Here is a 22521-nt window from a genome sequence, read left to right on the forward strand (position 1 = left end):
ATCAGAAAGTCCATAATTCTTTCCCGTAGCTGCTAGACTATGGTCAAAATGACCTCAATATGACCCCCATAAGTTCTTCCCAGACAGCACACATACATCTCGGCGACGTCGACACGATGCATTATACATTATACATTGGGCTGGTGTGGTATGGAGAGCGTTTGCACATTGGCAAGATGACGTCACCATTATATTTGCCCTTCAGCCGCTGTTTGGACGATGCACGTCAAAGCTACTAAGTTATACTGGCAATAATAAAAAACAATTTGCTTTACATTCAGCAAACACCACGTACATTAGTGAGTGCATACACTTATGTACTTCACCCCGTGGGAATCAAACCCACAACCCTGGTATTGCAAGCACCATGCGCTACCAACTGAGATACAGGGGACTATACCTAGACTATAGGTGATGTTGTTTGTGAGATAAAATAAAGAGAGACAATTCAAGTTAATGTCAAGTTTATTAGGCTTTTGCTAAAAGATCTGCAGCACAGAAAAGAGAGAAACAAGGAACAGAGAAACATCACATTGAATATAAGAGAGAATGTGCAGTTAGCTCCATAAAGATGGACTTATTAAGGTTTTATTACAGGCTAAGTGCAGTGAATGTGATGACTATATTTACAAAAAAAAAGGTAACATTTGAGTGTTAGTGTACCAAGTTTGATACTTGCAACATAAAACGGAATGGTCTGTGGGTATATCCGCTGGACTAGAGGTTTTCTCTGTCAAAGAAACGGAAATTGTGTCTGAAAGGTTTTAGGCATGTCGGGAAGGGTTGTTTTTACGCAGTTTACAGACACCAAATCTCGCGACAAATGAACTCGGAATCCCATGATGCATTGCGCGGTCCGAGGACACGCGGATCCCCCCTCGCTCTCTGCTGTAAGGTCTTCTATTGACAGGACGGTCATTCTATGTACTTATGGCTCATATAACTACAGAAAACACTTTTGACTGGATCAAACCTCTTGAATTTGAATGTATGTATTCCTTTACCTGTGAGCTTTGTCACGTAGTTTTACAACTTCACGACAAAATGTATACACAACTACTACTTTGCCAAGTGTCGGCTAGCTAACTTCGCTAGCAAGCTAACAACCCAAGTTGGCTTTCTGTCAGAATCAGGCATTAGCCAGATAACTAACGTTAGTTAACCATATCTAAAACTGGCCCGTGTTTCCACTGGATTGTTCTGGAAGCTTTTACAAGTGAAGAAGTTTGCCGTCCTCCAGACTCCCCCAATGTCAACCACACAGAAGCCACTGCGTATGTGACAGCTAGGCAGCCAGCTAGCTAGTTAGCTCTAGAAATAAAACTAGATGTTTTGCAAGTTCTGTAGCTAACCTTTGCACATACTAACTTAGCTAGCTGACTAGCTCCTTACTATATATAGTTGGCTTGCTAGCTACTTAGCTAGCTGACTAGCTCCTTACTATAGTTTGCTTGCTAGCTACTTAGCTAGCTGACTAGCTCCTTATTATAGTTGGCTTGCTAGCTGACTAGCTACTTACTATAGTTGGCTTGCTAGCTACTTAGCTAGCTGACTAGCTACTTACTAAAGTTGGCTTGCTAGCTACTTAGTTGGCTTGCTAGCTGACTAGCTACTTACTATAGTTGGCTAGCTAGCTACTTAGCTAGCCGACTAGCTACTTACTATAGTTGGCTTGCTAGCTACTTAGCTAGCTACTTAGCTAGCTGACTAGCTCCTTACTGTAGTTGGCTTGCTAGCTACTTAGCTAGCTAACTAGCTACTTACTATAGTTGGCTTGCTAGCTACTTAGCTAGCTGACTAGCTACTTACTATAGTTGGCTTGCTAGCTACTTAGTTGGCTTGCTAGCTGACTAGCTACTTACTATAGTTGGCTTGCTAGCTACTTAGCTAGCTACTTAGCTAGCTGACTAGCTCCTTACTATAGTTGGCTTGCTAGCTACTTAGCTAGCTGACTAGCTCCTTATTATAGTTGGCTTGCTAGCTGACTAGCTACTTACTATAGTTGGCTTGCTAGCTACTTAGTTGGCTTGCTAGCTACTTAGCTAGCTGACTAGCTACTTACTATAGTTGGCTTGCTAGCTACTTAGTTGGCTTGCTAGCTGACTAGCTACTTACTATAGTTGGCTAGCTAGCTACTTAGCTAGCCGACTAGCTACTTACTATAATTGGCTTGCTAGCTACTTAGCTAGCTACTTAGCTAGCTACTTAGCTAGCTACTTAGCTAGCTGACTAGCTCCTTACTATAGTTGGCTTGCTAGCTACTTAGCTAGCTGACTAGCTCCTTACTATAGTTGGCTTGCTAGCTACTTAGCTAGCTGACTAGCTACTTACTATAGTTGGCTTGCTAGCTGCTTAGTTGGCTTGCTAGCTACTTAGCTAGCTGACTAGCTACTTACTATAGTTGGCTTGCTAGCTAGCTTTTTATTTGCCTTGTTAGCTATATATCCGAATGTGGCTGTGTGTAACGTTAGCTAGTAAACTTAGTTCAACCAGGACTTTAGGTTGTTTTGCTGAGAATCATCCACATTAGTGGCTACTGGATTAGTCTGTTGTGGCTTAACTTCTGTGTTTAGATTGTGTTGTTTATCGGTCTTTTTAATTTGGACGTTTTCATTTCAGGTGCTGGATTAATGGTTGTCCTACTCTAGTTGGAGGTATGTTTTGGTATTATGTCTTATCAAACCATCAGATACGTTTCTTCATTCTGATTATAGCAGTTCCTAACTTAATATATACTTATCAACATAATGATTACTCCTCTTGTAATTGATAGTCATTAGTAAACCCTGATGATGATGATGTGCTGTCTGCAGGCTCTGTGGTCAAACGTCTCAGGGAGGAGGAGATGCATCGTGTTCTGTCCCAGGGTGCATTGCGGCAGATGGCCTACGTGCGGTCCGGGGTCGTGGGCCTGTCAGCGTGTGAGGCACGCCTGGCCGCGTCGGTGTGTGTTGTAGGCCGCCTGACCCCAGGGCCCGGCCAGCGCTGGGTCAGTACCTCAGCTTTTAACAGGGCAGTAGAACGGCCCAAGCTCCAACCAGAGGACCAGGACCCACCCAGCCATCCCCCCAGCCTAGCTGGAACAGAGCCCGTCTATGGGGCAGACTCCTCCAAGCTGCCTGTGGAGGCCCCGCCGGAGGCCCCAGAGATAGACCCTCTGCAGGACAAGTCCATTGGTCTGGTCCAGAGGTTCAAGAAGACCTTTAAGCAGTATGGGAAGGTGATGATACCTGTCCATCTCCTGACTTCCAGCGTCTGGTTCGGGACCTTCTACTACGCTGCTATGCAGTGAGTCACCTGTCTCTGGTCTTACCCCCCTGGGGATTCCTACATTAACCCTAACCCACCTGTCTCTGGTCTAATCCCCCTGGGGATTCCTACATTAACCCTAACCCACCTGTTTCTGGTCTAATCCCCCTGGGGATTCCTACATTAACCCACCTGTCTCTGGTCTAATCCCCCTGGGGATTCCTACATTAACCCACCTGTCTCTGGTCTAATCCCCCTGGGGATTCCTACATTAACCCACCTGTCTCTGGTCTAATCCCCCTGGGGATTCCTACATTAACCCACCTGTCTCTGGTCTTACCCCCCTGGGGATTCCTACATTAACCCTAACCCACCTGTTTCTGGTCTAATCCCCCTGGGGATTCCTACATTAACCCTAACCCACCTGTCTCTGGTCTTACCCCCCTGGGGATTCCATTACTGTGGTCTTTTGTTATGAATCATTTAGCTATACATAGAGATTTTAGGAGTTCAGTACCTAACTGGTATTTTGGCCTGAGGATAATGGCCTTGCTGTTGTGTTCATTGTACAGACTATTACCTAGATACACTCACCGGCCAGTTTATTAGGTACACCCATCTAGTACTGTGTCGAACCCCACTTTGCCTCTACAACAGCCTGAATTCTTCGGGGGGTGGACTAGTAAAGGCTAGTCCTGTATTATTATTTTCTTCTTCGTTTTTTTTCAGGGGGTGCAGCACCTTCAGCACCCCTACTTCCTGCGGCTATGCGTGACGAGGACCGACGAGTTGTGTGTTCTGAGATGCCGTTCTGCACACTATTGTTGTACTGCGCCGTTATTTGCCTGTTTGTCCCCCCCCTGTTAGCTTGGACGATTCTTGTCATTGTCGCTCGCGTTTACTACGAAGGCTGATCTTCCAAAATATAACCATTTAACATTTTGCCGTTTACCTCAGCTCATTGGCTATCGACCAAGACGATCAGTGGTCATTGGGCCAAAAAAATACAATCAATCAACGAAACACAGCTCATATCATTGGTGCGCAATGAGGTCATTGCTTGGTGTCTTCAAATCTGTTTCTTTCGGGTCAATACGTCCCGCGAAAAGAACCATCAAGTATTGGTTGTGTTACTAACAACCAGCCCATGACTGGATAAACGTACGTTTAGTATGCAATTACGTCGAAAGTTGAATGAGACAGAATTCACAACACGAGGTTTACAAAATGTTTCGTGTTCGGCTATTAAAAATGCATTTTTATCAAAGAAAGCGGCACTTGCATTTGATCACTGGGACTCTCAGGATGACAAATTAGAGCAAGATTTCAGAATGTAAGTCATTATTTTTACCTTCCGATGTGAATGTATCAAACCTGTCACGGCGGAAAAAAGTGTTTATCGTTCTTCTCAAACAAAAACATGGCATTTTTTTTCTCTGTAATAGCTATTGTATATCGGACAACACAGTTCCATTACCAAGATTCCAAGCGTTTGAATGATGTAAGACACTTGTATTTCCATGAATTTTTAATATTACGATTTATAATTTTGAATTTGGCGCTCCTGCAATTTCACCGGATGTTGTTGAATTTGATCCCGCTAAAGGTTAAGGGCTTGTAATTAAGCATTTCACAGGAAGGTTTACACTTGTGTTCGACGCATGTGTTGAATAAAGTTTTATTCGAAGTACAACAGTCAAGTGCAGGTTTTTCCCCACTAGTTGAATTCTATCTTTTTAGATTTGAATCATTTTCATTTAGATTTTAAAGGTTAAACCACATTACAATGATTTAAAGACGAGATTATAATATATATTTTTGTGTATTATATATATATATATATATATATATATATATATATATATGTGTATGTATTTGGTGTGTAATTCTTTTCAGAATTTTAGAAATTCACCCTGCAACACCATTTTCATACCGGGAACCGCTGCCCTAAGACACTGTCGTGCGTGAAATCCCATGAGGCCAGCTGTTTCTGAGATACTGTAACCGGCGCGCTTGGCACCGGCGATCATACCGCGCTCAAAGTCGCTTAGGTCACTCGTTCCCCCCCAGTCGAACAGTAACTGGCTGTCTGCTTTGTATTGCCACGGCCATGTTGACTCACTGTTTTACTAGAAGCTAACCGTTTTGGGGTGAACAGGGTTGGTGTGTACCTAATAAACTGGCCAAGACAGAGTGTTTTGTTTCATGTGAAGGCACAGTATCTGGCCTTAGTTAAACTCACTGTATATTTCACAGGGGAGTGAATGTGGTGCCTTTTCTGGAATTCATTGGTTTACCAGAGAAGGTGGTTGGTCTGCTGAATCACTCCTCTGGTGGCTATGCCCTCACTGCCTATGCCATGTACAAGGTAAGAATACTCCCTGCCTATGTCATGTACAAGGTAAGAATACTCACTGCCTATGCCATGTACAAGGTGAGAATACTCCCTGCCTATGCCATGTACAAGGTGAGAATACTCCCTGCCTATGTCATGTACAAGGTGAGAATACTCCCTGCCTATGTCATGTACAAGGTGAGAATACTCCCTGCCTATGTCATGTACAAGGTGAGAATACTCCCTGCCTATGTCATGTACAAGGTGAGAATACTCCCTGCCTGTCAGAGCAGCTCACATATCACTGCACCTGTACATAGCCCATCTATAATTTAGCCCAAACAACTACCACTTCCCCTACTGTATTTATTTATTTTGCTCCTTTGCACCCCATTATCTATTTCTACTTTGCACTTTCTTCTACTACAAATCTACCATTCCAGTGTTTTACTTGCTATATTGTATTTACTTTGCCACCATGGCCTTTTTTGCCTTTACCTCCCTTATCTCACCTCATTTGCTCACATTGTATATAGTCTTATTTTCCTACTGTATTATTGACTGTATGTTTGTTTTATTCCATGTGTAACTCTGTGTTGTTGTATGTGTCAAACTGCTTTGCTTTATTCTTGGCCAGGTCGCAGTTGTAAATGAGAACTTGTTCTCAACTTGCCTACCTGGTTAAATAAAGGTGAAAAAAAAAATGCCATGTACAAGGTGAGAATACTCCCTGCCTATGTCATGTACAAGGTGAGAATACTCCCTGCCTATGTCATGTACAAGGTGAGAATACTCCCTGCCTATGTCATGTACAAGGTGAGAATACTCCCTGCCTATGCCATGTACAAGGTGAGAATACTCCCTGCCTATGTCATGTACAAGGTGAGAATACTCCCTGCCTATGTCATGTACAAGGTGAGAATACTCCCTGCCTATGTCATGTACAAGGTGAGAATACTCCCTGCCTACGTCATGTACAAGGTGAGAATACTCCCTGCCTACGTCATGTACAAGGTGAGAATACTCCCTGCCTACGTCATGTACAAGGTGAGAATACTCCCTGCCTATGTCATGTACAAGGTGAGAATACTCCCTGCCTATGATACAGTGCATTTGAAAAGTATTCAGACGCCGTGACTTTTTCCACATTTTGTTAAGTTACAGCCTTATTCTAAAAATGTATTAAATTGTGTTTTCCCTCATCAATCTACACACAATACCCCATAATGTCAAAAGCAAAAACAGGTTTTTAGATTTTGTTTGCAAATTTATCACATAAATAAATAATGGTACTCAAATTTTACATACGTATTCAGACCCTTTACTCAGTACTTTGTTGAAGCACCTTTGGCAGCGATTACAACCTCTAGTCTTCTTGGGTAGGATGCTACAAGCTTGGCACACCTGTATTTGGGGAGTTTCTTCCATTCTTCACTGCAGATCCTCTCAAGCTCTGTCAGGTTGGATGGGGAGTGTCGCTGCACAGCTATTTTCAGGTCTCTCCAGAGATGTTCGATCTGGTTCAATTCCAGACTCAGGCTGGGACACTCAAGGACATTCAGAGACTTGTCCCCGAAGCCGCTCCTGCGTTGTCTTGGTGGTTGTCGAAGGTGAACCTTCGCCCCAGACTGAGAACCTGTTCGAGAGCACTCAGGACTTCATCAAGGATCTCGCTGTACTTTGCTCTGTTCATCTTTCCCTCGATCCTGACTAGTCTCCCAGTCCCTGCCGCTGAAAAACATCCCCACAACATGATGCTGCCACCACCATCCTTCACCGTAGGGATGGTGCCAGGTTTCCTCCAGACGTGACGCTTGGCTTTCAGGCCAAAGAGTTCAATCTTGGTTTCATCAGACCAGAGGATCTTGTTTCTCATTGTCTGAGTCCTTTAGGTGCCTTTTGGCAAACTCCAAGTGGGCTGTAATGTTTTGGCCATTTGTGAACGTTAGACCACTGTGAGGCACGTCGATCTACATGTTGAATATGGTGAGATTGTAGACTCCTAAATTTACAGTGCAGTTAGTGCCAGCCCATTGGATTTTGGATTTTGTAGAGCTGCAACAGATTTCCACAGCGATTTTCCATTTAGCTACCAACCAACCTTATTATAATGCCAAAATGAAACATTTGTTCACAAAAACATTCTCACGTATTTGTGTTATTTTAACACTGTATATTAAAGGAATGAGGGGTTTTGACGTGGATTTTTCCATTAAAGCTGCAATATGTAACTTTTTAGGAGACCTGACCAAGTTCACAGAAATTTGAGTTACAGATCTGTCATTCTTATTGGAAGCAAATCTAAGAAGTGGTAGATCTGTTCTATGTCGCTATTTCTATGCTTCTGGGTGCTTAAGTTTCATTTTTTTGTCTTTTGGTTTTGAACACCAGCTTCAAACAGCTAAGAATACAATATGGTTTTGGCAAATATATTTCACAGCTATTTAGATGGTACAATGATTCTCTACAATATACTTGTTTATTTTGTCACAAACTGAAATTAGGCAAAATATGAGAATTTTATCAACCCAGAAATGGTGGAGCGATTACTGCATGGTACATATTTTAACTAAATGTTTACTCCTGTACTTATTTAGGCTTACCATAAGAAAGGGGTTGAATACTTATTGACTAAAAGACATTTCAGCTTTTACATTTGAATTAATTAGTAAACATTTCTAAAAACATAAATCCCCTTTGACACATTATAGTGTATTGCATGTAGGTCAGTGACACAATCTGAATTTAATCCATTTTAACACGTGGAAAAAGTCGAGGGGTGTGAATACTTTCTGAAGGCACAGTACAAGGTAAGAAGGCTCACGAACCATGACTTGTACAAGGTAAGAATGCTCACGGACCATGACTTGTACAAGGTAAGAATGCTCACGGACCATGACTTGTACAAGGTAAGAATGCTCACGGACCATGACTTGTACAAGGTAAGCAGAAATACTCAGATTTCAACACCAGCTTCAATTCACTTGTTCTACTGAACTTAGTGGCTTTCTTTTATCCCGATTTTCCTTCAGATTGCAACACCTGCCAGATACACGGTGACTCTGGGTGGGACGTCCTTCTCAGTGCAGTACCTCCGTAAACACGGCTACTTCTCTACCCCTCCGCCCGTCAAAGACTACCTGCAGGACCGGATGGAAGAGACCAGGGAGAAACTCACAGAGAAAATGGAGGAAACTAAGGAACTGTTCTCTGAAAAAATGGAGGAAACTAAAGAACTACTCTCGGGGAAAATGGAAGATACGAAAGAACGATTGTCTGGTATTTCCGACAAGATGGAGGAGACGAAAGAACGTTTCTCTGGAAAGATGGAGGAGACCAAAGAACGTTTCTCTGGAAAGATGGAGGAGACCAAAGAACGTTTCTCTGGAAAGATGGAGGAGACCAAAGAACGTTTCTCTGGAAAGATGGAGGAGACCAAAGACATGTTCTCTGATAAACTACAGGAAACCAAAGACAAAGTGTCTTACCGAAAGAAGCTAGATTAGTCTTGTTTTACAAGTGGTTGTGAATAAACACATGTTTTGATGTCTTCAATGTGGTTGGGGGTCAAAGACAGAATTAAGGCATGTATTATGAACCTATTGTTGAGAGATGAATGAGTCCAGACATTACATGGTACTTCTGCCATCTTGACTGCCCCAGCTAGTACCATTATACCTGCTATAAGGAGGAGGCAGGTGGGATTTCTCAGTTCTATTACGATACACTGAGGAGTATTATGATTTCTGGGTATGAAAAATAAAATTCCTGTTTCAACATCGTCCATCAAAGCCTCATTGAGGCTGTAACTGCTTGTCTTTTTTAATGTTTTAAATCACGTTTTCTATCATGTCTTTTTATCCAATACCCAAAGTTTTTAATATATTGTAGTATTTTTGTGTTCCTACTACCTAATCAACTGAAAATTGTGCATATAATAGGAAGTGTGATTTACAGAAGTCGTTTTGATTGGTTCCTTAAAGGGATACTTCTGGATGTTGGCAATGAGGTCGTTTATCTAGTTTCTCAGAGTCAGATGAACTCACGGACAACATCCAGAAGTATCACCTTTTATGTTGCTCTGTGGATATTACAGAATTATAAAGCCAAAATGCAATAAAAGGAAAACCACAGTCTGAACAGAAAGGGTGTTGGGTTGTGTAGTACCAGTTAATGGACTTTACTGTCTGGTATGATCACAATTTGCAATAAAGCAGAATATTGAGCTTCTAAACATCATTCAGTTTCCTGTCTTCATTCCATGTTCTGAGTTCTGTACTTAGGGTTCCTATGTCTTCTCAACAAGGACATTAGGGGATCCTATGTCTGTTCATAACATGACATTAGGGTTCCTATGTCTTCTCAACAAGGACATTAGGGCGTCCTATGTCTGTTCATAACATGACATTAGGGTTCCTAAGTCTTCTCAACAAGGACATTAGGGGGTCCTTTGTCTGCTCCTAACATGACATTAGGGGTCATATGTCTGTTCATAACATGACATTAGGGTTCCTATGTCTGCTTAAACATGACATTATCCCCTTTGACATTAGGCACCTTATTTACTCACATCATAGTTTCGCTGTAGAAAACAGTAAATACATATTATTCCTCCTTTTAAGATGACAGCAGACAGAATGGGAAGAGAACATGAGAAATAACTCTAGAACAGAGAAAAGCACTAGAATGCTTTAGAACAGGAGAAAGCAGGAATACAACAGGAGAAAGCAGGAATACAACAGGAGAAAGCAGGAATAGAACACGATAAAGCAGGAATAGAACAGGAGAAAGCAGGAATAGAACAGAAAGCAGGAATAGAACAGAGAAAAGCACTAGAATGCTTTAGAACAGGGGAACAGGAATAGAACAAGAGAAAGCAGGAATGGTACTATAGCAGTAGGGTCCTGGTACTATAGCAGTAGGGTCCTGGTACTATAGCAGTAGGGTCCTGGTACTGGTACTATAGCAGTAGGGTCCTGGTACTATAGCAGTAGGGTCCTGGTACTGGTACTATAGCAGTAGGGTCCTGGTACTATAGCAGTAGGGTCCTGGTACTATAGCGGTAGGGTCCTGGTACTGGTACTATAGCAGTAGGGTACTGGTACTATAGCAGTAGGGTCCTGGTACTATAGCAGTAGGGTCCTGGTACTGGTACTATAGCAGTAGGGTCCTGGTACTATAGCAGTAGGGTCCTGGTACTATAGCAGTAGGGTCCTGGTACTATAGCAGTAGGGTCCTGGTACTGGTACTATAGCAGTAGGGTCCTGGTACTATAGCAGTAGGGTCCTGGTACTGGTACTATAGCGGTAGGGTCTTGGTACTATAGCGGTAGGGTCCTGGTACTATAGCAGTAGGGTCCTGGTACTATAGCAGTAGGGTCCTGGTACTATAGCAGTAGGGTCCTGGTACTGGTACTATAGCGGTAGGGTCTTGGTACTATAGCAGTAGGGTCCTGGTACTATAGCAGTAGGGTCCTGGTACTGGTACTATAGCGGTAGGGTCTTGGTACTATAGCGGTAGGGTCCTGGTACTATAGCAGTAGGGTCCTGGTACTATAGCAGTAGGGTCCTGGTACTATAGCAGTAGGGTCCTGGTACTATAGCAGTAGGGTCCTGGTACTGGTACTATAGCAGTAGGGTCCTGGTACTATAGCAGTAGGGTCCTGGTACTATAGCAGTAGGGTCCTGGTACTATAGCAGTAGGGTACTGGTACTATAGCGGTAGGGTCTTGGTACTATAGTGGTAGGGTCCTGGTACTATAGCAGTAGGGTCCTGGTACTATAGCAGTAGGGTCCTGGTACTGGTACTATAGCAGTAGGGTCCTGGTACTATAGCAGTAGGGTCCTGGTACTATAGCAGTAGGGTCCTGGTACTGGTACTATAGCAGTAGGGTCCTGGTACTATAGCAGTAGGGTCCTGGTACTATAGCGGTAGGGTCCTGGTACTATAGCGGTAGGGTCCTGGTACTATAGCAGTAGGGTCCTGGTACTATAGCAGTAGGGTCCTGGTACTAGAGCAGTAGGGTCCTGGTACTAGAGCAGTAGGGTCCTGGTACTATAGCAGTAGGGTCCTGGTACTGGTACTATAGCAGTAGGGTGTTGGTACTATAGCAGTAGGGTCCTGGTACTATAGCAGTAGGGTCCTGGTACTATAGCAGTAGGGTCCTGGTACTGGTACTATAGCAGTAGGGTCCTGGTACTATAGCAGTAGGGTCCTGGTACTATAGCAGTAGGGTCCTGGTACTATAGCAGTAGGGTCCTGGTACTGGTACTATAGCAGTAGGGTCCTGGTACTATAGCAGTAGGGTCCTGGTACTATAGCAGTAGGGTCCTGGTACTGGTACTATAGCAGTAGGGTCCTGGTACTATAGCGGTAGGGTCCTGGTACTATAGCAGTAGGGTCCTGGTACTGGTACTATAGCAGTAGGGTCCTGGTACTATAGCGGTAGGGTCCTGGTACTATAGCAGTAGGGTCCTGGTACTAGAGCAGTAGGGTCCTGGTACTATAGCAGTAGGGTCCTGGTACTGGTACTATAGCAGTTGGGTCCTGGTACTATAGCAGTAGGGTCCTGGTACTATAGCAGTAGGGTCCTGGTACTATAGCAGTAGGGTCCTGGTACTGGTACTATAGCAGTAGGGTCCTGGTACTATAGCAGTAGGGTCCTGGTACTATAGCAGTAGACCAGTAAATGAGGAGGACTGCTATAGAGTAGACTATTAAATGAGGACTGCTATAGAGTAGACTAGTAAATGGGGAGGACTGCTATAGAGTAGACTAGTAAATGAGGACTGCTATAGAGTAGACTATTAAATGAGGACTGCTATAGAGTAGACTAGTAAATGAGGAGGACTGCTATAGAGTAGACTAGTAAATGAGGAATGCTATAGAGTAGACTAGTAAATGGGGACTGCTATAGAGTAGACTAGTAAATGAGGAGGACTGCTATAGAGTAGACTATTAAATGAGGACTGCTATAGAGTAGACTAGTAAATGGGAAGGACTGCTATAGAGTAGACTAGTAAATGAGGAGGACTGCTATAGAATAGACTAGTAAATGAGGACTGCTATAGAGTAGACTAGTAAATGAGGACTGCTATAGAGTAGACTAATAAATGTTGAGGACTGCTATAGAGTAGACTAGTAAATGAGGAGGACTGCTATAGAGTAGACTAGTAAATGAGGAGGACTGCTATAGAGTAGACTAGTAAATGAGGAGGACTGCTATAGAGTAGACTAGTAAATGAGGAGGACTGCTATTGAGTAGACTATTAAATGAGGACTGCTATAGAGTAGACTAGTAAATGGGGAGGACTGCTATAGAGTAGACTAGTAAATGAGGAGGACTGCTATAGAGTAGACTAGTAAATGAGGAGGACTGCTATAGAGTAGACTAGTAAATGAGGAGGACTGCTATAGAGTAGACCATTAAATGAGGACTGCTATAGAGTAGACTAGTAAATGAGGAGGACTGCTATAGAGTAGACTAGTAAATGAGGACTGCTATAGAGTAGACTAGTAAATGAGGAGGACTGCTATAGAGTAGACTAGTAAATGAGGAGGACTGCTGTAGAGTAGACTAGTAAATGAGGAGGACTGCTATAGAGTAGACTATTAAATGAGGACTGCTATAGAGTAGACTAGTAAATGGGGAGGACTGCTATATAGTAGACTAGTAAATGAGGAGGACTGCTATAGAGTAGACTATTAAATGAGGACTGCTATAGAGTAGACTAGTAAATGGGGAGGACTGCTATAGAGTAGACTAGTAAATGAGGAGGACTGCTATAGAGTAGACTAGTAAATGAGGACTGCTATAGAGTAGACTAGTAAATGAGGAGGACTGCTATAGAGTAGACTAGTAAATGGGGAGGACTGCTGTAGAGTAGACTAGTAAATGAGGACTGCTATAGAGTAGACTAGTAAATGAGGACTGCTATAGAGTAGACTAGTAAATGGGGAGGACTGCTGTAGAGTAGACTAGTAAATGAGGACTGCTATAGAGTAGACTAGTAAATGAGGACTGCTATAGAGTAGACTAGTAAATGGGGAGGACTGCTGTAGAGTAGACTAGCCCATAATGACAAAGTGAAAACAGGCTTTTAGAAATGTCATGGAGGTGACCAAGAACCCAATGGTCACTCTGACAGAGCTCCAGAGTCCCTCTGTGGAGATGGGAGAACTTTCAAGATGGACAACCATCTCTGCAGCACTCCACCAATCAAGGCAGGCGGAAGCCACTTCTCAGTAAAAGGCACATTACAGCCCACTTGGAGTTTGCCAAAAGGCACCTGAAGGACTCTCACACCATGAGAAACAAGATTCTCTGGTCTGATGAAACCAAGATTGAACTCTTTGGCCTGAATGCCAAGCGTCATGTCTGGAGGAAACCTGGCACCATCCCTACGGTGAAGCATGGTGGTGACAGCATCATGCTGTGGGGATGTTTTTCAGTGGCAGGGACTGAGAAACTAGTCAGGATTGAGGGAAAGATGAACGGAGCAAAGTACCTGGATGAAAACCTGCTCCAGAGCGCTCAGGACCTCAGACTGGGGTGAAGGTTCACCTTCCAACAGGACAACGACCCTAAGCACACAGCCAAGACAACGCAGGAATGGCTTCAGGACAAGTCTCTGAATGTCCTTGAGTGGCCCAGCCAGAGCCTGGACTTGAACCCAATCTAAACATCTCTGGAGAGACCTGAAAATAGCTGTGCAGCGACGCTCCTCATCCAACCTGACAGAGCTTGAGAGGATCTGCAGTGAAGAATGGAAGAAACTCCCCAAATACAGGTGTGCCAAGCTTGTAGCATCCTACCCAAGAAGACTAGAGGCTGTAATCGCTGCCAAAGGTGCTTTAACAAAGTACTGAGTAAAGGGTCTGAATACTTATGTAAATGTGATATTACATTTTTTGGGGGCAAAATTTTCTAAAAACTTGTTTTTGTTTATGGAGTATTGTGTGTAGATTGATGAGGGGGGAAAAAGTTTGAAATACATTTTAGAATAAGGCTGTAACGTAACAAAATGTGGGAAAAGTCACAGGGCCTGAATACTTTCCGAATGTAGTGTATGAAGTGCTGAGAACATTTAGCTATAGAGAAACCTCTATATAGAGGAGACTGGACAGATAGAGAGATGTTAAAACAACTAGAGGGGCTGTGTGTTGAGCTATAGAGAAACCTCTATATATTCCCATATGGCTCTGATCAAATGGCACCTTATTGCCATAGAGCTCTGGTCAAATGGCACCTTATTCCCATAGAGCTCTGGTCAAATGGCACCTTATTCCTATAGGGCTCTGGTCAAATGCACCTTATCACCAAAGAGCTCTGGTCAAATGGCACCTTATTCCCATTGATCTCTGGTCAAATGGCACCTTATTCCCAAAGAGCTCTGGTGAAATGGCACCTTATTCCCATAGAGCTCTGGTCGAATTGCACCTTATTCACATAGAGTGTGTTGTGGATTAGCTACTAAGTCTTTCAAGGTTCTGGTCAGTGTTGTGGATTAGTTACTAAGTCTCTCAGGGGCCTGGTCATTGTTGTGGATTAGTTACTAAGTCTCTCAGTGTCCTGGTCAGTGTTGTGGATTAGTTACTAAGTCTCTCAGGGGCCTGGTCATTGTTGTGGATTAGTGAGAAGGTTTTAGGGTCTTACTAAGTCTCCCTCTACTGTACTAGACTGTGTAATGGGACTGATAGATACTAGGCTGGGTTCTACAGGGTAGTTGGTGTAATGGGTGGTAGTGGGACTGATAGATACTAGGCTGGGTTCTACACGGTAGTTGGTGTAATGGGTGGTGGTGGGACTGATAGATACTAGGCTGGGTTCTACAGGGTAGTCGGTGTAATGGGTGGTAGTGGGACTGATGGTTCTACAGGGTAGTCGGTGTAATGGGTGGTAGTGGGACTGATAGATATTAGGCTGGGTTCTACAGGGTAGTTGGTGTAATGGGTGGTAGTGGGACTGATAGATACTAGGCTGGGTTCTACAGGGTAGTCGGTGTAATGGGTGGTGGTGGGACTGATAGATACTAGGCTGGGTTCTACAGGGTAGTCGGTGTACTGGGTGGTAGTGGGACTGATAGATACTAGGCTGGGTTCTACAGGGTAGTTGGTGTAATGGGACTGATAGATACTAGGCTGGGTTCAACAGGGTAGTCGGTGTAATGGGTGGTAGTGGGACTGATGGTTCTACAGGGTAGTTGGTGTAATGGGTGGTAGTAGGACTGATAGATACTAGGCTGGGTTCTACAGGGTAGTTGGTGTACTGGGTGGTAGTGGGACTGATAGATACTAGGCTGGGTTCTACAGGGTAGTCGGTGTAATGGGACTGATAGATACTAGGCTGGGTTCTACAGGGTAGTCGGTGTACTGGGTGGTAGTGGGACTGATAGATACTAGGCTGGGTTCTACAGGGTAGTTGGTGTAATGGGTGGTGGTGGGACTGATAGATACAAGGCTGGGTTCTCCAATAGAAAGAGGCCTCGCCCTACCATCTGCTCCTACCTTACCTTTGGAACCAAAGTTCGTTCAATCAATCAAACAATCAATCAATCAATCAACCAATCAATCAACCAACCAATCCACTCCTGACAGGCCAACAACACACATCATCACATCTGGTGTTTCTCTCTTTACGCTTCAACAAATAGACAATGACAACTTTACATAACACTTATTTTTTTAATATTAGTTACTTAGACAAGTCAGTTCCTCTCCTCTGTTTCCACGGTAACCTTGTCACTAAGATTCGGATGTTTGAGTCGTTCCTCTTCCATCTTGGTTGATCACAGACCCTGGTCTGTATAAAACCTCCTCAGTCCAGCTCTGGGTCGGTACAGACCCTGGTCTGTATAAAACCTCCTCAGTCCAGCTCGGTACAGACCCTGGTCTGTATAAAACCTCCTCAGTCCAGCTCTGGGTCGGTACAGACCCTGGTCTGTATAAAACCTCAGTCCAGCTCTGGGTCGGTTCAGACCCTGGTCTGTATAAAACCTCCTCAGTCCAGCTCGGGGTCGGTACAGACCCTGGTCTGTATAAAACCTCCTCAGTCCAGCTCGGGGTCGGTACAGACCCTGGTCTGTATAAAACCCCTCAGTCCAGCTCGGGGTCGGTACAGACCCTGGTCTGTATTAAACCTCCTCAGTCCAGCTCTGGGTCGGTACAGACCCTGGTCTGTATAAAACCTCCTCAGTCCAGCTCTGGGTCGATACAGACCCTGGTCTGTATAAAACCTCCTCAGTCCAGCTCGGGGTCGGTACAGACCCTGGTCTGTACAGGTCATTCAAGAGAATAAACAACAGATGGGTCTAGTATTATCGATGTTCTCACACGAAGGAGAAAAGAAAATTAAAAGATGGCTACAAACTCCGCGCAGTGCAGACATCCCCCTGCAGTGACAGCTACTTTCAATCAATGGAAAAAGACGTATTTATGCTTGGTTCCTCTCTGTGTAGCAGGTTGGTAATGTTGTGTTGAGTTGTAGCAGGTTGGTAATGTTGTGTTTAGTTGTAGCAGGTTGGTAATGTTGTGTTTAGTTGTAGCAGGTTGGTAACGTTGTGTTTAGTTGTAGCAGGTTGGTAATGTTGTGTTTAGTTGTAGCAGGTTGATAATGTTGGGTTTAGTTGTAGCAGGTTGGTAATGTTGTGTTGAGTTGTAGCAGGTTGGTAATGTTGTGTTTAGTTGTAGCAGGTTGGTAATGTTGTGTTTAGTTGTAGCAGGTTAGTAATGTTGTGTTTAGTTGTAGCAGATTGGTAATGTTGTGTTTAGTTGTAGCAGGTTAGTAATGTTGTGTTTAGTTGTAGCAGGTTGATAATGTTGTGTTTAGTTGTAGCAGGTTGGTAATGTTGTAGCAGGTTAGTAATGTTGTAGCAGGTTGGTAAAGTTGTGTTGAGTTGTAGCAGGTTGGTAATGTTTTGTTTACTTGTAGCAGGTTGGATATTGTTGCGTTTAGTTGTAGCAGGTTGATAATGTTGTGTTTAGTTGTAGCAGGTTGGTAATGTTGTAGCAGGTTGGTAATGTTGTGTTTAGTTGTAGCAGGTTGATAATGTTGTGGTTAGTTGTAGCAGGTTGGTAACGTTGTGGTTAGTTGTAGCAGGTTGGTAACGTTGTGTTTAGTTGTAGCAGGTTGGTAATGTTGTGTTTAGTTGTAGCAGGTTGGTAATGTTGTGTTTCGTTGTAGCAGGTTGGTAATGTTGTGTTTAGTTGTAGCAGGTTAGTAATGTTGTGTTTAGTTGTAGCAGGTTGGTAATGTTGTGTTTAGTTGTAGCAGGTTGGTAATGTTGTGTTTAGTTGTACCAGGTTGGTAATGTTGTGTTTAGTTGTAGCAGGTTGGTAATGTTGTGTTTAGTTGTAGCAGGTTGATAATGTTGTGTTTAGTTGTAGCAGGTTGATAATGTTGTGTTTAGTTGTAGCAGGTTGGTAATGTTGTGTTTAGTTGTAGCAGGTTGATAATGTTGTGTTTAGTTGTAGCAGGTTGATAATGTTGTGTTGAGTTATAGCAGGTTGATAATGTTGTGTTTAGTTGTAGCAGGTTGGTAATGTTGTGTTTAGTTGTAGCAGGTTGGTAATGTTGTGTTTAGTTGTAGCAGGTTGGTAATGTTGTGTTTAGTTGTAGCAGGTTTATAATGTTGTGTTTAGTTGTAGCAGGTTGATAATGTGTTTCGTTGTAGCAGGTTGATAATGTTGTGTTTAGTTGTAGCAGGTTGATAATGTTGTTTAGTTGTAGCAGGTTGGTAATGTTGTGTTTAGTTGTAGCAGGTTGGTAATGTTGTGTTTAGTCGTAGCAGGTTGGTAATGTTGTGTTTAGTTGTGCAGGTTGGTAATGTTGAGTTGAGTTGTAGCAGGTTTGTAATGTTGTGTTTAGTTGTAGCAGGTTGATAATGTTGTGTTTCTTTGTAGCAGGTTGGTAATGTTGTATTTAGTTGTAGCAGGTTGATAATGTTGTGTTTAGTTGTAGCAGGTTGATAAAGTTGTGTTTAGTTGTAGCAGGTTGATAATGTTGTGTTTAGTTGTAGCAGGTTGGTAATGTTGTGTTTAGTTGTAGCAGGTTGGTAATGTGTTTAGTTGTAGCAGGTTGGTAATGTGTTTAGTTGTAGCAGGTTGATAATGTTGTGTTTACTTGTAGCAGGTTGGTAATGTTGTGTTTAGTTGTAGCAGGTTGATAATGTTGTGTTTAGTTGTAGCAGGTTGATAATGTTGTGTTTAGTTGTAGCAGGTTGGAAATGTTGTGTTTAGTTGTAGCAGGTTGATAATGTTGTGTTTAGTTGTAGCAGGTTGGTAATGTTGAGTTGAGTTGTAGCAGGTTGGTAATGTTGTGTTTCGTTGTAGCAGGTTGGTAATGTTGTGTTTCGTTGTAGCAGGTTGATAATGTTGTGTTTAGTTGTAGCAGGTTGATAATGTTGTGTTTAGTTGTAGCAGGTTGATAATGTTGTGTTTAGTTGTAGCAGGTTGATAATGTTGTGTTGAGTTGTAGCAGGTTGGTAATGTTGTGTTTAGTTGTAGCAGGTTGATAATGTTGTGTTTAGTTGTAGCAGGTTGGTAATGTTGTAGCAGGTTGGTAATGTTGTGTTTAGTTGTTGCAGGTTAGTAATGTTGTGTTTAGTTGTAGCAGGTTGATAATGTTGTGTTTAGTTGTAGCAGGTTGGTAATGTGTTTAGTTGTAGCAGGTTGGTAATGTTGTGTTGAGTTGTAGCAGGTTGGTAATGTTGTGTTTAGTTGTAGCAGGTTGGTAATGTTGTGTTTAGTTGTAGCAGGTTGGTAATGTTGTGTTTAGTTGTAGCAGGTTGATAATGTTGTGTTTAGTTGTAGCAGGTTGGTAATGTTGTGTTTAGTTGTAGCAGGTTTATAATGTTGTGTTTAGTTGTAGCAGGTTGGTAATGTGTTTAGTTGTAGCAGGTTGGTAATGTGTTTAGTTGTAGCAGGTTGATAATGTTGTGTTTACTTGTAGCAGGTTGGTAATGTTGTGTTTAGTTGTAGCAGGTTGATAATGTTGTGTTTAGTTGTAGCAGGTTGGAAATGTTGTGTTTAGTTGTAGCAGGTTGATAATGTTGTGTTTAGTTGTAGCAGGTTGGTAATGTTGTGTTTCGTTGTAGCAGGTTGGTAATGTTGTGTTTCGTTGTAGCAGGTTGATAATGTGTTTAGTTGTAGCAGGTTGATAATGTTGTGTTTAGTTGTAGCAGGTTGATAATGTTGTGTTTAGTTGTAGCAGGTTGATAATGTTGTGTTTAGTTGTAGCAGGTTGATAATGTCGTGTTTAGTTGTAGCAGGTTGATAATGTTGTGTTTAGTTGTAGCAGGTTGGTAATGTTGTGTTTAGTTGTAGCAGGTTGGTAATGTTGTTTTTAGTTGTAGCAGGTTGATAATGTTGTGTTTAGTTGTAGTAGGTTGGTAATGTTGTATTTAGTTGTAGCAGGTTGATAATGTTGTGTTTAGTTGTAGCAGGTTGATAATGTTGTGTTTAGTTGTAGCAGGTTGATAATGTTGTGTTTAGTTGTAGCAGGTTGGTAATGTTGTGTTTAGTTGTAGCAGGTTGGTAATGTGTTTAGTTGTAGCAGGTTGGTAATGTTGTGTTGAGTTGTAGAAGGTTGGTAATGTTGTGTTTAGTTTTACTGGTTGGTAATGTTGTGTTTAGTTGTAGCAGGTTGATAATGTTGTGTTTAGTTGTAGCAGGTTGATAATGTGTTGAGTTGTAGCAGGTTGGTAATGTTGTGTTTAGTTGTAGCAGGTTGATAATGTTGTGTTTAGTTGTAGCAGGTTGGTAATGTTGTAGCAGGTTGGTAATGTTGTGTTTAGTTGTTGCAGGTTAGTAATGTTGTGTTTAGTTGTAGCAGGTTGATAATGTTGTGTTTAGTTGTAGCAGGTTGGTAATGTGTTTAGTTGTAGCAGGTTGGTAATGTTGTGTTGAGTTGTAGCAGGTTGGTAATGTTGTGTTTAGTTGTAGCAGGTTGGTAATGTTGTGTTTAGTTGTAGCAGGTTGGTAATGTTGTGTTTAGTTGTAGCAGGTTGATAATGTTGTGTTTAGTTGTAGCAGGTTGGTAATGTTGTGTTTAGTTGTAGCAGGTTTATAATGTTGTGTTTAGTTGTAGCAGGTTGGTCATGTTGTGTTTAGTTGTAGCAGGTTGGTAATGTTGAGTTGAGTTGTAGCAGGTTGGTAATGTTGTGTTTAGTTGTAGCAGGTTGATAATGTTGTGTTTAGTTGTAGCAGGTTGGTAATGTTGTGTTTAGTTGTAGCAGGTTGGTAATGTTGTGTTTAGTTGTAGCAGGTTGGTAATGTTGTGTTTAGTCGTAGCAGGTCGGTAATGTTTATTAGTTGTGCAGGTTAGTAATGTTGTGTTTAGTTGTAGCAGGTTGGTAATGTTGTGTTTAGTTGTAGCAGGTTGCTAATGTTGTGTTGAGTTGTAGCAGGTTTATAATGTTGTGTTTAGTCGTAGCAGGTTGGTAATGTGTTTAGTTGTAGCAGGTTGATAATGTTGTGTTTACTTGTAGCAGGTTGGTAATGTTGTGTTTAGTTGTAGCAGGTTGATAATGTTGTGTTTAGTTGTAGCAGGTTGATAATGTTGTGTTTAGTTGTAGCAGGTTGGTAATGTTGTGTTTAGTTGTAGCAGGTTGGAAATGTTGTGTTTAGTTGTAGCAGGTTGGTAATGTTGTGTTTAGTTGTAGCAGGTTGGTAATGTTGTGTTTAGTTGTAGCAGGTTGATAATGTTGTGTTTAGTTGTAGTAGGTTGGTAATGTTGTGTTTAGTTGTAGCAGGTTGATAATGTTGTGTTTAGTTGTAGCAGGTTGATAATGTTGTGTTTAGTTGTAGCAGGTTGATAATGTTGTGTTTAGTTGTAGCAGGTTGGTAATGTTGTGTTTAGTTGTAGCAGGTTGGTAATGTGTTTAGTTGTAGCAGGTTGGTAATGTTGTGTTGAGTTGTAGAAGGTTGGTAATGTTGTGTTTAGTTTTACTGGTTGGTAATGTTGTGTTTAGTTGTAGCAGGTTGATAATGTTGTGTTTAGTTGTAGCAGGTTGATAATGTTGTGTTGAGTTGTAGCAGGTTGGTAATGTTGTGTTTAGTTGTAGCAGGTTGATAATGTTGTGTTTAGTTGTAGCAGGTTGGTAATGTTGTGTCCAATTTGTAAGTCGCTCTGGATAAGAGCGTCTGCTAAATGACTTAAATGTAAAAATGTAAATGTGTTTAGTTGTAGCAGGTTTATAATGTTGTGTTTAGTTGTAGCAGGTTGGTCATGTTGTGTTTAGTTGTAGCAGGTTGGTAATGTTGAGTTGTAGCAGGTTGGTAATGTTGTGTTTAGTTGTAGCAGGTTGATAATGTTGTGTTTAGTTGTAGCAGGTTGGTAATGTTGTGTTTAGTTGTAGCAGGTTGGTAATGTTGTGTTTAGTTGTAGCAGGTTGGTAATGTTGTAGCAGGATGGTAATGTTGTGTTTAGTTGTTGCAGGTTAGTAATGTTGTGTTTAGTTGTAGCAGGTTGATAATGTTGTGTTTAGTTGTAGCAGGTTGGTAATGTGTTTAGTTGTAGCAGGTTGGTAATGTTGTGTTGAGTTGTAGCAGGTTGGTAATGTTGTGTTTAGTTGTAGCAGGTTGGTAATGTTGTGTTTAGTTGTAGCAGGTTGGTAATGTTGTGTTTAGTTGTAGCAGGTTGATAATGTTGTGTTTAGTTGTAGCAGGTTGGTAATGTTGTGTTTAGTTGTAGCAGGTTTATAATGTTGTGTTTAGTTGTAGCAGGTTGGTCATGTTGTGTTTAGTTGTAGCAGGTTGGTAATGTTGAGTTGAGTTGTAGCAGGTTGGTAATGTTGTGTTTAATTGTAGCAGGTTGATAATGTTGTGTTTAGTTGTAGCAGGTTGGTAATGTTGTGTTTAGTTGTAGCAGGTTGGTAATGTTGTGTTTAGTTGTAGCAGGTTGGTAATGTTGTGTTTAGTCGTAGCAGGTCGGTAATGTT

General features: G+C 42.2%; 1 protein-coding gene and 1 long non-coding RNA gene across 2 annotated transcripts; one reads left to right on the forward strand and one right to left on the reverse strand.

Annotated features, from left to right (window-relative positions):
• The first annotated feature begins 1177 nt into the window (after nt 1-1177).
• Nucleotides 1178-9823, forward strand: LOC115183964 (uncharacterized protein C18orf19 homolog A). The gene is made up of 5 exons (XM_029744949.1): nt 1178-1274; nt 2620-2654; nt 2814-3288; nt 5506-5617; nt 8617-9823. The coding sequence occupies exons 3-5, from the start codon at nt 2846-2848 to the stop codon at nt 9088-9090; spliced, it is 1029 nt and encodes a 342-aa protein (XP_029600809.1). The 5' UTR covers nt 1178-1274; nt 2620-2654; nt 2814-2845; the 3' UTR covers nt 9091-9823.
• Nucleotides 9824-16249: 6426 nt separating this feature from the next.
• On the reverse strand, nt 16250-17111 carry LOC115183957 (uncharacterized). Its single transcript, XR_003874136.1, has 2 exons — nt 16487-17111; nt 16250-16444 (listed from the first exon to the last, which is right to left on the reverse strand). It is a non-coding gene; the product is annotated as an uncharacterized LOC115183957 (long non-coding RNA).
• Nucleotides 17112-22521: the final 5410 nt, after the last annotated feature.

Source organism: Salmo trutta, unplaced genomic scaffold, assembly GCF_901001165.1.
Source record: "Salmo trutta unplaced genomic scaffold, fSalTru1.1, whole genome shotgun sequence".
Taxonomy (NCBI): domain Eukaryota; kingdom Metazoa; phylum Chordata; class Actinopteri; order Salmoniformes; family Salmonidae; genus Salmo; species Salmo trutta.